This window comes from Ascaphus truei, chromosome 3 (assembly GCF_040206685.1).
Source record: "Ascaphus truei isolate aAscTru1 chromosome 3, aAscTru1.hap1, whole genome shotgun sequence".
In the NCBI taxonomy this organism is placed as follows: Eukaryota; Metazoa; Chordata; class Amphibia; order Anura; family Ascaphidae; genus Ascaphus; species Ascaphus truei.
This window is the reverse complement of record NC_134485.1, coordinates 429,862,973-429,876,089: the sequence shown is the minus strand read 5'-3', so window position 1 is coordinate 429,876,089 and position 13,117 is coordinate 429,862,973. Positions and strand designations below refer to the sequence as shown.

The 13,117-nt window shown below is 44.2% G+C and overlaps 1 protein-coding gene across 4 annotated transcripts in view; it reads left to right on the top strand.

Annotated features, from left to right (window-relative positions):
• STXBP5L (syntaxin binding protein 5L) overlaps positions 1-13,117 on the top strand; it is a 575,500-nt gene that overhangs the window by 478,151 nt on the left and 84,232 nt on the right. For all 4 annotated transcript variants that reach the window (XM_075592898.1, XM_075592896.1, XM_075592897.1 and 1 more), the window contains one exon: positions 3,719-3,784. In XM_075592898.1, the coding sequence (XP_075449013.1) occupies positions 3,719-3,784 (66 nt within the window). The remainder of the gene's footprint in view (positions 1-3,718; positions 3,785-13,117) is intronic.

Here is a 13,117-nt window from a genome sequence, read left to right as displayed (position 1 = left end):
TAACAAGATCATTAGGTGTATTTAGGTCACAAATTCAGCACCCGTGTCCCGTGTAAGCTGACAGTTGCCCGTAGTTATATTTGTGTTCGTATACTCAACAAGTACAAGTAATTTTACATTTCTGGTTCCAATTTACAATAGCCACAGGCGTTGCATTTCAAATGTATTTTTTTTTATCTGTAATAACCATATTTAGAGATTTAAATCTCCTTGGTGGCATCTGTTTAAGTGGATGCAACAACTGCACTGTTGTAAAAACAGCTGCATGTGTTTGTTAATGATTACAAAAAAGGAAGTCCTTAAACAAGTAAACAACATAATGATAACATTAAGTATACTCTCAAAAAGCAAGATGTGCATGGTCACCGCTAATTAATGTTACATTATATCAGTGCTGACTTGCTACATGTTGTAGATAAACTATGCCTCACAGATTCCAGGCTCTGGCAAATCCCCATGGTAAATAACAAAACGAAATATGTGCTTGCCTGTCCTTATACTAACCTTGCTCTTTTAATGTAACTATGTATTTGTAACCATGTATCTGTCATGATTACTCTGTGCCCAGGACATACTTGAGAGGTAACTCTCAATGTTTTACTTCCTGGTAACATAGGTTATAAATAAATAAATCTACCCTTTTACTGCACTAGTTTTTCAATGAAAATAAGCAGATATGGATGATCGTAAAAAAATTGCAGTTTCTGTAGAAAGTAATTTCCTGATTTGCCAGGTATACGAGGAGCATGGTCAGGCAGTGACAAAAATTACCTGAACGGTTACTGAACCCATGAATCATGTGCAGAACACAGCAGTTTGTAGAAGTTCTTCCACCTTTCCTGATCACGGAGGTCGATTCATCAATCTCCAGTATGGGTTAGCACAGGGGTGCGCAAACTGGGGGCGCGATCCCCAGGAAGGTGGGAGATTTTTCAGGGGCGGGGGGGGGGGGCGCCGGCAGTTGCAGAGGACCCGCGTTCTTCCCCAATCACGTGAGGCCCCTGCAACCTGTACGTACCGGATTCAGACGGCTGTGAAGCATCGCCATGGCAACGCGGCGTCAAATAACGTGGCGTGATGTCACATGACCCTGCAGCGTCATTTGACGCGGATGTAAGGTAGGCGGGGGGGCGGAGTGAGAGCCGGGGTAAGAAATATAGGGGGGCGCAGCAGCAAAAGTTTGCGCTCCCCTGGGTTAGCACGCCCAATCCGGTGGTAATGCCCATTGACTTGAACAGGAATTAACGCTGCATCGAGTGTGCTAACCCATACCGGTGCTTGATGAATCTGACCCTATATTTCCTAAAATGTAAGAAGTGTGGCAAAGTAGACACAGAGACTCACCTACATGACATAATAAACCTTATTTAACCACACAGTTATCTGACCTAAAGTTACTAAGGGAATATAGGAAGCCAAAATGTGCCAATTCAGGACCCTGGACAAGGCCAATTCATTGTCTGATACCTGGCTTGCAGCATCTAATGCCAGGTGCAGTGTAGCTACTGTATGCATCAACCAAAGCGGTATTTCCCTCTTTAACGGACTACTGGGGATATGCGTTGAGACGGTCCCCACCTCTCTTACATATCATTAGCCCAAATGTCCATTAAACTTAAAGGGAGGCCGTTTCTACTTAAAAAAACAGATCGACTTAGGAAGATACCCGTTAGCACCTAACGATACGTTAACCCAAATGAACGTATCATTGTGTTTCATGGACTTCTAAGGATCTACCCCTAAATATATAGAATAATACAAGGGTGGCCAACTCCAGTCCTCAAGGGCCACCAACAGGTCAGGTATTAGGGATATCCCTGCTTCAGCACAGGTGGCTCAGTCCACTGATTGATCCACCTGTGCTGAAGCAGGGATATCCTTGAAACTTGACCTCTCGGTGGCCCTTGAGGACTGAAGTTGACCACTACTGATATAGAAGATGCCCTAAGCTCTACAAAACACTATAAATCATAGATTCCTGTGCGCATTCCTGTGCGCCTGCTCCCTGATTTCCAGCAGCCCGCAAAGAAGCCTCCCTTCAATAAGAGGTTACTTTAACTACTTGACAGGACAGACATCGAATCCCAACACACAAATTAGATTTTTTTTATTTACCTCCAAGGGGCTTATTCTGTGAGCTTCGTTAGCGCTGTTCCGTGCGATCTGCACAGGAAGCCCCATTCAAGTCAATGGGGCTTTCCATGCAGAGCGCTCGGGAGAGCGCTAACGGAGCTCACAGAATAAGCCTCCAAGAGTTCTATTTACAGTATCAAGCTCAGGAGACAGCTGTGCCGTCCTAATGCCAATCTCTGGGTGATGTATCAAACTCGAACCTAAAAAAAAAGCCAACAAATCCAATAGGGACTGAGGTTTTACCGCAGATAGGAAAATGGGGGGGCACCCCCGGTGGATCATCTGCCGTCAAGTTCTACAAAGAAGAGAGAAGGCAGATTATCCCGGCACCCCACTAGATATATCACATTCCATACGAGCTACTCCGCATGTGCTACGTACCGCATCTGTACATTGTCACGCGTTCAGTAAATCCAACGCAGACAGATCCCATACATCCCATTCATCCTTTTACCCTGTGCTGAAGTAGATGGGTTAAACACACTGGGCGACCAGTCCTGCGGCAGAGAAGATGTTAAATAGTAACGTTAATGGGAACCAGTGGCAATAAAAGCTGGAAACAAAATGTTGTTCTAAGCAACTTGCTCTGCTCACTGGTGCGAGTTACCTAATAAACAATGCTAGGGGGAAGGAGCCATATTCTTTTTATCTCCGAATAACAGTGTATAACAAATAGCTTTCATCTTCTCTGCATCATCAATGTTTACTGCCCTCCGCTTCAGCTGGGGTCGTCTTTACATCTGTGCCAGTTTTTCACTATGGCTGGTAACACGGAGGTGGCCAACTCCAGTCCTCAAGGGCCACCAACAAGTTTTCAGCATATCCCTGCTTCAGCACAGGTGGCTCAATGAGTGGCTCAGTTGTAGACTCATTGAGCCACCTGTGCTGAAGCAGGGATATCATATACCTAATACCTGGCCTGTTGGTGGCCCTTGAGGACTGGAGTTGGCCGCCACTGTGGTAACAGTATAAGACCCGGCATTTAATGCTGCAGATGAATTTTGAATCTTAATGCACGCTCCCCTCCGCCCGAGGCCTCTCTTCCACCCGCACATTGATTCACTTTTCCCCCCACACATTTGAACAGTATAGCGTGGTTTCTTTCTCGGATCAGCATGGTAAGTGTAGGAGGAATTGAATGGCGAAACCAATGGAAACAGCAGCATTCTCTGCGGGGTTATTTAAAGGGGCAGTTCCCCCTGCATGCTTATTTTTTCAAATATTTCTTCACAATACTGCACATTATTTCCCTCTCCGGTTTTTTCCCTTCGCGCTGCCATGTATGCTATTGCTAAATAACCATCCCTGGGTTACATCGTGCTAGAAACGCTTGTTTTCCCACCGTAAACGCGGTTGGAAAACGGAAGGCGAGTATTCTCCATTTCTCTCGCATCATGGCGGCATGCCCGCGACCCCATGACCCCTAAAACAAGCGATCCCGTGAGATGTGGGCCGCCAATTGTTCGGCACTCGGCAGTACACGGAGCTCACTTTCACAATAGGCAGTGTGGGTGGGAACTGCGCCTTTTAAACGTGCTCTGTCGTTCGTTTCATGCTATCGTTTTGACTTGTGTTTTGTCTTCAGGTTTGACGGAACTTACAGACAGCCCCGTGTCCCTGGAGATGGAGCGCTGCAAGTCCCCCACGTCAGGTAAAGGTGATGATTTCATCTGGCGCGTTAAATGAACAGCTCATGTCATGCCTCGCCGTGCTTACACATGACTTCTACACACAGAGACTCAATAGCATGTAGAGGAGCGGGAAGTTTACCTTTGTAGATATGCAGTACACGCAAGTACTGTTCCTTGAAGAGAAATGACTGAGGTGGACAAGATGGCAGCCATCTTGTAAAGTAGGGGAGTCCTAACCTGCTGTTGTTGCAGTTAGACACAGCTCAATGCAGCTCCTGAGACAAAGCTATAAATACTCTGTTATGCTGAATAAATAAGTTTGGTTCATACTTACCTGTGTCTAGCAAGTGTGCTTGGAAGAAGTGAAGTCTTTCAGTATAACCGAGAACTTGGGACCATGGCAATGGGAGATACCCAAGGGGTATGGCCTTGTATCGCCTCAATTATATCTTGCTCTTCTAATCTCTTCAGCTCTTCTTCTACTTGGCGTCTGACATGAGAAGGTGTCCTCCTGTGTCCCTGTGCTACGGTGGCACTGACTCATCTATGTGGAGATGGACTTGTGTACCATTGAGATGTCCAACTCCTTGGGATATCTCGGGTAAACAAGTTCATTTCCTCATAGATGAGTCAGTGCAACCGTAGCACAGGGACACTGGGGGAAACCTTCTCATGTCAGACACCAAGTAGAAGAAGACTACATATTACCGCTCCTCCCTTTAGAAGTATGCTGCTGGTAAAAGGACTGGCCTTACATACACTACCGACACACTTTATTGAAGTGTGGTCGGTACCGCAAGCCGGGAAATCTCCCGGCTTGCTAGTGGCCGCCCCTCGGCGTGCCGTGCGTCATAGACGCGCGGTCACGCGTCATCGGGAGCGTGCACCCCCTGCACGCGTGTCCAGGGGCTCCCCGAGGGAGCCCTGGTGTCCCGCGATCGCGGGACAGTGGCAGGGGGTTCCGGGGGACCCGGCGGACCCGGCAGCGGTAGGGAGAGCGCCCCGATCGGAGGGCGCTCTTCCGCTGCTTCGGCGTGCGCCCGTTACACTCGGGCGCGCGCCAGGCTACTGCTGCGGCACAGAACGGGCAAATGCTCGAATAAACTGTGCCGCAGCAGTATATGGGAAACAAAGAGCAGATCCTGTGCTGCGACCAATTTGGGCTAAAATACCGTATACTAGTGACATGTTTACATTTAGAACCTGTGTCTGTGTGACAAAGGAGTCATTTGTTGCATCATTTGATCAAAACATAATTCAAGCCGCCAACCTCGTCACAGTAACCTCCGTTTAGCAGCTACCCACACTGAGTATATGCAACTTATTGTCCTGTGGACTAAACTTTGTGAGGTATGTGAAAATGCCCTGGAGGGTTTAAATACATGAAGCATATGCTTATTTGTGATTTAGTGCCATTAAAAGCTGGCCAAAGCCAGTATCAGAGTACCCTTATTATAAAGGTAAGCTGCGGGCGCGCACATACCCTGGTGTGTAATATTAATACTGACACACATCTCTTCTGTCTGTCAGCCAGATACTCACCTGCTCTTCAGTGGAGGGTGATGTGGAGACTGGCAATGGGGTGTATAATACCTTTATGCCAATTGGAGAATTGGTAGGGGCTCTGTACTGAAGGGAGAAGCCATACACCTCCAGGGAACTGGTCTGTAAAGCAGAAACCAGGCGAGCCAATAACCTACCGTTATAACCTACCCTTATAATCTACACCTATCACACATGGCTTCTCCATTTTGGCTTTATTTTTGTTAAATAAATCATGACACGGTTGTAATATGTCATGTGTTGTTGTTCATCTGAGGTTGTATTTAACTCATTTTAAGACCTTCTAAGGGACAGATGATTGTTATTATGTCCTGATATGTAAAACCATAGAATTCAGAGGGTGTACTTTTTTTTCACACAACTGTATGTATCAGGAGCACTGTGAGCATCTTTTTACAAACATACTCTGGAATCTCCTATAGTACCTATTCTTGACATATCATTCCCCATATTTTTCTCTTTTTTAAATAACCTTATTGTGTGTTTATGACCAGCCTGTGCGTTCCATACAGATGTCATAGAACACGCATGCGCAGAAACGCCAAACTCCCCGCCCCCAAATTAATTAATAACGTAAGCTTATAGTTTATTTTATGCTGAATTCTCATTTTTTGCGGAGTTCTCACCTGTTTATGATTTCTTTGACATTCGTTGTTACCACGACAACCCCTGTTGTCTTACTGAGTGGCAGTGGCGGTGGACATTTTAACCTCCCGGCGAGCAGAGCTTTAATCTACTGATATATCCAGAATTTAATGATGAAATGTCAGAAACCGCAACAATGGGACTTTTTAATGCTAAAAGTAAAAGAAAGATTTACTTGTTATGGTGAGTAGAGTGGGTAGTTGCTTTAAGCTGAATCGCATTGATTAAAACAGCTGTCCTTGAGTGGGGTTGTTGGTTCTTTCTTCTTTAACTCAGACTTTGCTATATAGATTGCCCAATGCTTCAGGTGATACGTGCAAGGAACTACACTTTGCTTGTGTGCATCTGGATTCACCACTATGTGTGGTGTTTTAGGTAATAACACAGGCCTTTGTAACCTGTGTGTAGGGTTGCCAGGTGTCCAGTATTGAATCGGACTGTCCTGTATTTGGACACTGTCTCCAGTAAAAAATTAGAGGTAATACTGAACATGTATGTGTATTACCTCTCTGGGCGTGTATGTGTATACCGGTATTACCTCTCTGGGCGTGTATGTGTATACCGGTATTACCTCTCTGAACGTGTATGTGTATACCGTTATTACCTCTCTGGGCGTGTATGTGTATCCCGGTATTACCTCTCTGGGTATGTATGTATATACCGGTATTACCTCTCTGGGTGTGTATGTGTATACCGGTATTACCTCTCTGGGAGTGTATGTGTATACCGGTATTACCTCTCTGGGCGTGTATGTGTATGTCGGTATTATCTCTCTGGGCGTGTACGTGTATACCGGTATTACCTCTCTGGGCGTGTATGTGTATACCGGTATTACCTCTCTGGGCGTGTATGTGTATCCCGGTATTACCTCTCTGGGCGTGTATGTGTATATCGGTATTACCTCTCTGGGCGTGTATGTGTATACCGGTATTATCTCTCTGGGCGTGTATGTGTGTACCGGTATTACCTCTCTGGGCGTGTATGTGTATACCGGTATTACCTCTCTGGGCATGTATGTGTATACCGGTATTACCTCTCTGGGCGCGTATGTGTATACCGGTATTACGTCTCTGGGCGTGTATGTGTATACCGGTATTACCTCTCTGGGCGTGTATGTGTATACCGGTATTATCTCTCTGGGCATAGTGACCTGACCGGCTTGGGGGGCCATGGATTTCTTAGAGTAGGGCTCTTGCTAGGTGGCTGTGCAGCTTCCTCCATCCTGATTGGCTGCATTACTCAGCAGTAGCCAACCAGGAGGAGGTGTCAGAAGCCTGAGGGTGGGGCCAAGGAGAGGAGGAAACAGCATGGAACGGGGAGAGAGGTGTGTGTGTGTCTTGAGTGTGTCACACCTTTCACCATTGTGTCTGGTATTTTTGGAGAAGCCACCTGGCAACCCTACCTGTGTGATACTTGTGTAATGTTATAAATGATATGAAGTACTTTGTCGTACCTAATATATTTCTATGGGGCACATCCTAAATTCCTCCTTGCAGATTGATTAGTTTCAGGCCTCCTCTTTATGTGAGAAGGGACCCAGTGTTACAGAACTATAAACTACATTCTATACTATACTAGACTAAAAGTTTACAGTACATTGCTGCATTAAAATTAGGCGTTCAAAAACACAAATAAACTGGGATTGTGGGGATGATGCTTAGACTTACTGCTGTGTACACGGAGAATGATTTATTCATATATGGGTTGCTAAATTTATTTTTATTTGTATACCGGAAAATGGTGTTAACTGGGCTCTCAATCCCTGGCGTGCTCCCCAAAAGTGTTAACTCGTAGAAATCGGTGTTAATTAGCACTAGCAATGTAGCTGTGGAATTGGGAGAGATGTCACACTTTTCCACCGTAGGATTATGTCACAGGATTTCTGACAAAACAATCAAACAGAAATCGTAACCCCTGTGATGCCTGAGGCTACCGATGTATTGCAAAGTAATGTCTTCGGGCGCCAAAGGGGTTAACATACAACATGAACACCCTACAAATACAACGCAGAAACCATAGTGCGAAAACATTAACCCTTTAGTAACCCAAGTGTTCGCGACATTGACCATGACTAGCTGGCCACTTAGGCTTCTAAGGTGGTAATATAAGTGCAACACTGTTAATATAATGTATTTTTATCACATATTCCAGGTTGATTAATCTTATCATTACTATACCTGTTGGGTATACATAGACCAAATAGGCCTGTCACCAGCCGGGGGATACAAAATGGCGCTATTTGTTGGCGGTAGCCCGACATTGCCAGGTATCGGAGTTTAGTGAATAGCATGTGAATAAGTCTTTAGCCATAAATTCCTCCTTTGCATAAATGTGCCGGCTCATTGGCATACGCTGACGTGAAGAGGAACGCTAGGCCGCGTTTATAGTGGGCGCGCGTGACGGAGCGCATTCTTTTTGCAAATTTGGATCTGCCTCGGATCGGGGGGTTCCTTTGATCCGCGGATCACTCTCCAACAGAGAAATCTGCAATTGCAGATTTTTTTTTTCTTTCAGAGGCAAAGAGAAATCCGTTCCCAGATGAACTTTTCACACAGAGACCTTTCTAATTTTATTTGTAGTCGCCAGTTGTATATACATATATATAGCCCCTCAAACGTCCCTCCAAATAAATTAGGGAGACATGCCTCTACTGAAAAAGAAGCATACCTGGGAAATATGCTAATAGCCATGCAAAGTATATTTAAATGAGTCCCGTCCCACACTTTCTAAAATAATTTCTATACCAACGTAATGACTGGAACAGTGTCAGACCCAACTTGACTAGAACCCACAACTACTGCCTATCTTTGCCACTGCTCTAGCAGTGTGAGCTAAATCAGCTGATAGGGAGTATACCTGTCACATTTTACTTTTGAGCTACTCACTGCTCATACATGTAGCTAATCTAGCTATTAGCATATCTCAGGTGTGCTCCACAAGGAAGATTAAACTGTCAACCAGGAAGTGGTCTGCTTTTAAAGGAAGCCAGGGGGAGGGAGCTACTACAGCTATGTACACTCGTGTTAGTGCTACATGATGGATATGCACAACAATAGCTACGGTATAACAGAACAGGGACAAAAATAGTCACTGTTCCATCTGCCAGATACATACTGAAATACTTTATTTTACAATAAATAAAACTCTACAAACTGCAGGAAGTGATTACACTGGCTTCCCACAGCACACAGTATAATTGGGTTGACAAGTCTAAGGCATCTTATGAGGAATGGGGTCAGACCCAACAGGATCACAACTTGAACCTGCACAATATCTGGTATTCAGAACAACAGTTCTAGCAGTGTGAGCTAAACCACCTGATGGGTTGCAGTGCACACTGTCTCCTAACAGCATGCCTCCAAGGATATTTTGTTGATTGTAACCTTGAAAGCACTTCAAGGACAAAGTAATAATATGTACTTAGGGCTATGAGTTACTGAGCCCAGGTGACATTAAATTAAAGATGACCAGAACACAGACACTGTTATAACTGCGGTTTGACAAGAAAGCACTATTATTATTTGTAGACAAATATTCTTGGTACTATCTGGATGTTATACATTTTGATCTTATTAGACTAGATCTGTGCAATCTCGTTTATATAGATTGTACAGGAGGCATTAAATTCCTTCCACTGTAAGTACCCATCTATTTAAGCGGATAGGGCCTCTTTCAGGGTGACTGCACCTCTGAAGGAGCCAACATGGGATTGAATGCATTTTGAATCTTCAATCTGCATTATCAAACCAGCTCTAAATCCGGAGTTTTTTGTTCTGCAAAAATAAATATACAGGCTTAGTTCATTGCTTATCATTTTGCTCCGAGGTCTCAGTACTGGGACCAGTACACACTGTGGTTTGAGCACCCTCTGATCTTGTGCTTTTTATAATTACGTTTTCTCCTATTATTCCCTTCATTCTGTCTCTTAATCAATGTGTAACTTTTTAACTCACTTAGTTAGGTTAATACATCACGGATACCTTGTATTACATTAATGTATCCTCTATTTTGCAGATCTTTGGCGGTCCTTTCTCATTGTTTTTAATTGTACATTTATTAAAAGTTACTTTGTCCAGGTCATTATACATCTATAAGAGGTATTTTACCTACTCAGAGTTTTTAGGAGTACACCTCATCTAAAGGATTGCCTTTTCTCTCTCTTCATATTCTAATAGAGATGAAATAAAACATGTTTTCTTACACACACCATTAAAAAGATCTTGAAGCACAGCTGTGACAGTGGTGCTAACCCTTAGCTGCTTTAGCGCACACTGCTAGAGCTGTGGTCTAGAAAATCAATGTTTGGGGTTTTTAGTCCTGTTTGGTCTGACACCATTATAGTTATTAGTTTGGTATGTCATTCTTTTAGAAAGTGTGTGTTGGGACTCATTTAAATATACTTTGCATAGCCATTAGCATATCTCCCAGTCAGGTACCTCAGGTATGCTTCTTTTTCAGCACAGGCAGGTCTCCCTAATTTATTTAGAGGGATGTTTGAGGGGATATATATACAACTGAGTGCTAATACAATTAGAAATCCCCCCCTCTTGTTCCTGTTCCCTCTCTCACCTTCTCCTCACCCTACTCCCTCACCCCCTCCCCCCCCCCAACAATCTGCAAACGGATTCTAAAAAATAACCCGTCCGGATTGCAGTCAGTGGCAAATTTGAATGAATGCGCCTGGATTTTCACGTTTGAAATCCGCATGCATATTTTGGTGTGCGGAACATATTTTGCCAAAATAATTTGCAGAATTCCAGGAAACTAATTTTTGACAGTGTCGCCCATCTCTACATCCCCCCCCCCTCTGACAGGGGCCTCTGTGGACCTGATACATATTAGGGTGACCGCTGGGTGCGTGGGCTCCCTAACATACTGGGACAGCAGTCCCGGATCTCTCCCCCTGTTGGCGGCCCTGCAATTACCACTAACTGAAATATACTAACCCCTTGCACGCTAGCTTATCAGTTAACTGTAAGACTGCATCATTGTTGCTGCAGGTGCCAGCCAGCGTATCTGTTACCCAGAGATAGAAAAATATAATAAGCGCAAAAAAAAAGGGGGTTAATGATCCACGCTGATGCTTCCTACAGTCTCAGGTATAAACCAACTCCTTCCCTCTGCTGCTTCTGTGCGTGGACATATTCCCCTTCTCCACTGAAGATCCACCGAGGATTACTCCACAGGTAGACCAGACATACAAAATAAAAAGCACGGAGCACAGCAAGGCTGAAGAAATATATATTAAAAGTGAATACAAATAACAAGTATCAACTTATATATAATGAATCTGTTATCCAGTGAGATCCTTAAGTGGTACATACCATGCTGCCCCGTCCGTGAGTAGAAGGGAAGCAACGCCGAGCTCGAGGCAGTCTAACCCGCACGCTGGGATCGAGTGGTGTCTCCGTCTTGCTCTGCTCTGCTACTTCCGCGTATGTGCCGTACTGCGCGACACGTGTGCGGTTATGTGCTCGTCTCCCAGATTCACAGTCCCTCTCTTAGGTCAACTTGTGATTTAGACAAGGGGCTGATCTGCATGAAGTGTCCACAGTACTCTTACCACAACGTGTTTTGCAGACTGATCTGCTTCGTCAGGCGGTAATTGCAGCATCCACTTCAGCTTTAATATACTGCACCGACACACTTTATTCGAGCAAATACCCAGTATGTACCTGGCAGATACCTGGAATGCGCCGCTCCTCACCTCTGACAAGCCCCGTTGCGTTTGCCTTCCCAGCCTGGGTTCATGCCTGGCTGACGGGCGGCTGATCTGTTAAATGATAATGATTAGGATTTAATAGGCTGCAATGCTTCGCGTGTCTACCAGATGGCATAAATTCATGAATTGTAATGCAGTATATATATATATACTGTGCAGTATTGCAGCCAGCGGGAATAAAATGCTTCAATCCTTGCTTGGAAAATAACCCAATGCACTCGGGCAGAAAACAGTCACAAACCTCAATACACCCGGGTATACCCGAATTCGTGGGACTAGCCGAGCTCGAATAAAGTGTGTCGCTAGTGTAGTAGCTCACACAGGTGTGTTAGATGTCATCTAATTACTTGCAGGTAATTGGATCTATAGGTAACCCCATATAAAGATTTCAATTGTCTCTATATCGATCAATTGGACAACAAAAATGGCAGAGTGTGATTCTGCCATCATTGTAATACAAATCATATGTAATTTATCTGATGTGAGTGCTGCAAAAGAGCATATAGAGACAATATCAATGAATAGAATAACAAATAAAACATAGTTCCAATAACAATATGTGCAATATCCAGTGAAAACATATGAGGCAGGGATGCAGGACCCAATAAGACACAGCCCCTACGTCTAAACAGTGAGCAAAAAAACAAATATGGGAAGCGCGGACACAACCAAACCAATCGTGAAAAATAAACGTGAACAGAAATGGCTTATCTTACAGCTAGATACCTGACCTACTGCATTGCCATTCAAGAATGTATGTTTGTGAGTGTATCTGTTCCTTACCAATATAGCTATCTGTTATAGTATTTATAGTATTACCCTATTGTGTTTTCCTTTCTCTCTCTCTCTTGCACGAGAATTAACTCCAGAATCTAGATTCTACCTCCCAACCACAGTGTAAGCCATTCCTATGCACATGTATTTTCACTATTGGTTTGGTGTGTTTGCACTCCCATATTTGTTTTGTCAGTAAAAGAAGAAAAAAATATAACAACCGTGTCCTGGATTAAGACATGTCCAGTTACATAGTGCCGATGACACATCATGAGCAGCCTGACCAATCAGATCATGGGAGGAGGGGGGGGAGGGGAGGGGATCATCGGCTGATGGGAAAGGTTCAACAGAATATGAAGGCTGAGACCCAAACGTTACATAAAAACTTGTTCAAACTGAAGTTGGTGCGGTAATAGGGTCATTCAGTGGCAGATCAATAAAGTTGTTAAGATCTGCCGTACGAAAGGGTGAATCAACCGACAAGAGAGATATATGGCTGTTACAGAGCTCTTGAAGGCAGCAGAAATATATTCCAAGGGGAATCGTTTAAAAAAGCAAACATGAGAATTTTGCTATGAAATTGTTGTTGCCAGAAATTGTCTGTTCTATATCTTAATTAGTCTGAGTAACCTTCGTTTTTTTTCTTCTC